Consider the following 2,811-nt stretch of genomic DNA (forward strand, 5'->3'; position numbering starts at 1 on the left):
TATATATATTAAATTTTCAGTTTTAAAAATGCTAGCCAGATAAAAAAATTTCTGCCATTATTTTACATTCATAAAAGATATAAACTGACCTTTGGTGAACGAAATCGGAGAAACATGTACAAACTTGAAAATCTAAACTATCATAACATTCATAATAAAATTAACCCGCTTTTAGTCTTAAATGTTTAATTCTAAAGAATAATTAAAATCAAAATCGAAAGAATAGACAAAAATATTAATGTAACGTTTTCATTTATTCATAATATAAATGTAATGTTTTCATGCACACGTGTTGGCTTGTAGGCTTAATAGTAAAACAGCTAAATAAAACATTGTAAAATATTCATAAATTAGAAGAGGAATGAACAAATTTCTCATCAGTAAAGACTACGATAATAATTTTTTAATTTTATGCTGAGGGTAGTCAAAGATCTATATCTCTTTGTTTATTAACAAACAATATTGCACTTCAAAAGTTAATATAATTTTAAATTGGGCTCTTATAACTCGAGAAGAAGTTGAGTGATTATGCCTAACCATGTGATTTAAATCAGATTTAACTGAATATCTGTAAGCTACGTAATGCGTGTGCCGAACCTGATTGATTTCTGACTCAACAAGTGCTACGATTTACCTACGATGACGTCATTTGCAGGCATCCAATTAGTTAATATCCTACTTATGATAACTCAACATAACTGAATCTTAGCTTATTCAAGTTCATATCATACAACTTTCTTATTCAATGGGAATGCTCCGAAAACAATGAGAAAGTTAAGAGGCAAATTAATGTCATGCTATGTAGAAAAATAAAAATGAATATAACATACTTAAGTCACTTCTGATATGCTTTTTTCTCTATTTATATTTTATAATTAGCTTCTCTAATATAGATTTTTTCACAGTCTTAAAACATTTTCGTTGAAATTTATAAATTAATATTCATGTGGCCTAAACATTGATTAAAATAAAGATTGTTAAAGTCATTTTTTTTAGGCTAAAATCAGTCCCGTTATAATTTATCTTGAGTTTCTTTTTTTTTTTTTCAATTTTGTAACTTGTTTGTTCTAACGCTATGACATAAAGAATAGATATATAGATAAAAAAATCTTTAAAAATAAAAGATTATTAAAAAACACACAACAAAATTAGCATATATATCACTCAAAATGAAAATAAACGCTGTCAAACTTTAGTAAAAATTAAGCTGTGATAAGTAAACTTTTCAACGAATTTATAAACATTAATGCTTAAATACCCTAAAATATAAAAACACACATATATATACTAAACATTTAAACATCGAAATAAACCATTATCAAAAAAATTATCTGCTAAATGAGAAATTTAATTTTGAAACAGTATTTATTTGAATTTGAAAGGAATGTTTTTGATATATTTTAATGCAATTTAAAATGTTGTTAAACATTTTGATATCGATCCTTATTAATATAAATAATGATGCTTATAAATAAATTAGAAAAATCAAAATGTAAAAAAAAAATAACTGAAAAATGTACTCCTCATTTTAATACGTTTAATCATTTTCTTTGGGAAAAAATATTACAATTGGTAATTCTCCTATCTAATGTTTTGTGCTGCGCATCCTCTTATACAGGCAACAAGAACAATATATAATGCATAAATTATTCATTCCCCCATTGGTTGTGCTACTTTTAAAGACATTCTACTACACTTACTACATTTACAGAAAAATTTTTACTCATATAACGAAACTATCGATTAACAGCCTTTTTTTATAGAAGTTAAATTTAAGTTAACCAAAGAACTAATTAGTTTTTATTCAGTTTTTCCCATAAACTACACAAGTCATAAACATTCAGAAAAAACACTTCATTACTAAATTGCTAAACTTTGTTAACAATTAATTGGGGGGAGGGTGAGAATCCTTTCGAACACTCGTGCATCTGATATAATAAAGTAGGCTATTCTTAATGGTAAAGAAGAAAAAAATTTTACCTCTTAGTTGTTATTCCTTTAATGTTAAAGTGTATACGAATGTGTACAACACTCTTGCTTCCTTTAAGAAATATGTTGAAATTAGCTTTTAAATTTACCATGATTTACAAACGTTTGCTCTAAAATAATTTATTACTCGAAAAACATGGTACATATTTTATTCAAAAAAAGATGTTAAAAATAAAAATTGAGAAAACGATTTACTAAATCGTTTGCATATAAAATTGTGTTATTTTTATCATTTTCAAACGATTTTTTTAAAAAAAATAATAATAATAATGTTTACAAGATATTTTAGAACAAAAAATTATATTCATTGTCAGTTTGCACATTGTAAGAAATTCTAATGCTAATACATGAATATTTCTAAATATATTTATTTTCTAACATATTTAATAATTTTTACAAAAATTTTAATGACAAATTTTTATTTATTTTAACATTCAGAGAAAAACTGCCTTATGATAAAGAAAAAACATTTAAAAGTTAAAATTTAAAAAAAAAAATATTTTACTTACTTAATATGACAGGACTAAATTGCTTATTTTTTTCTTTAGGAGAACGAAATCCCGACACAAGATCGGGGCAATAAAGAAGCAGCGTAACTCCAACTACGCTAGCTGTTAGAATATATACAGTAAAGGTGCCAAACATCGAATTCTAAAAGATTTCCGATATGAAAAATACAGCAGTGAGTACTTTCCCACAGTGTGATGAAGTTGTGGCCAGATGCTGCTTCCTTGTTGTTCTTAGAACCAATTACTAAAAGGGGCTTATAAAGTGTGGCTATAAGCTTATATGCTATCATGCTGCTCAGGATGGTCCGATACT

The 2,811-nt window shown here is 25.8% G+C and overlaps 1 protein-coding gene across 2 annotated transcripts in view; it reads right to left on the minus strand.

Annotated features, from left to right (window-relative positions):
• Positions 1-2,811, minus strand: part of LOC107450281 (lysosomal phospholipase A and acyltransferase) — a 16,066-nt gene extending 13,255 nt beyond the window's left edge. Inside the window, exon 1 of one of the 2 annotated variants that reach the window (XM_016066039.3) lies at positions 2,499-2,811. In XM_016066039.3, the coding sequence (XP_015921525.1) occupies positions 2,499-2,634 (136 nt within the window). In that variant the 5' untranslated portion in view covers positions 2,635-2,811. The remainder of the gene's footprint in view (positions 1-2,498) is intronic. The other variant, XM_043041560.2, reaches the window with a different exon arrangement.

Source organism: Parasteatoda tepidariorum, chromosome 4 (genome assembly GCF_043381705.1).
Source record: "Parasteatoda tepidariorum isolate YZ-2023 chromosome 4, CAS_Ptep_4.0, whole genome shotgun sequence".
NCBI classification, from domain to species: domain Eukaryota; kingdom Metazoa; phylum Arthropoda; class Arachnida; order Araneae; family Theridiidae; genus Parasteatoda; species Parasteatoda tepidariorum.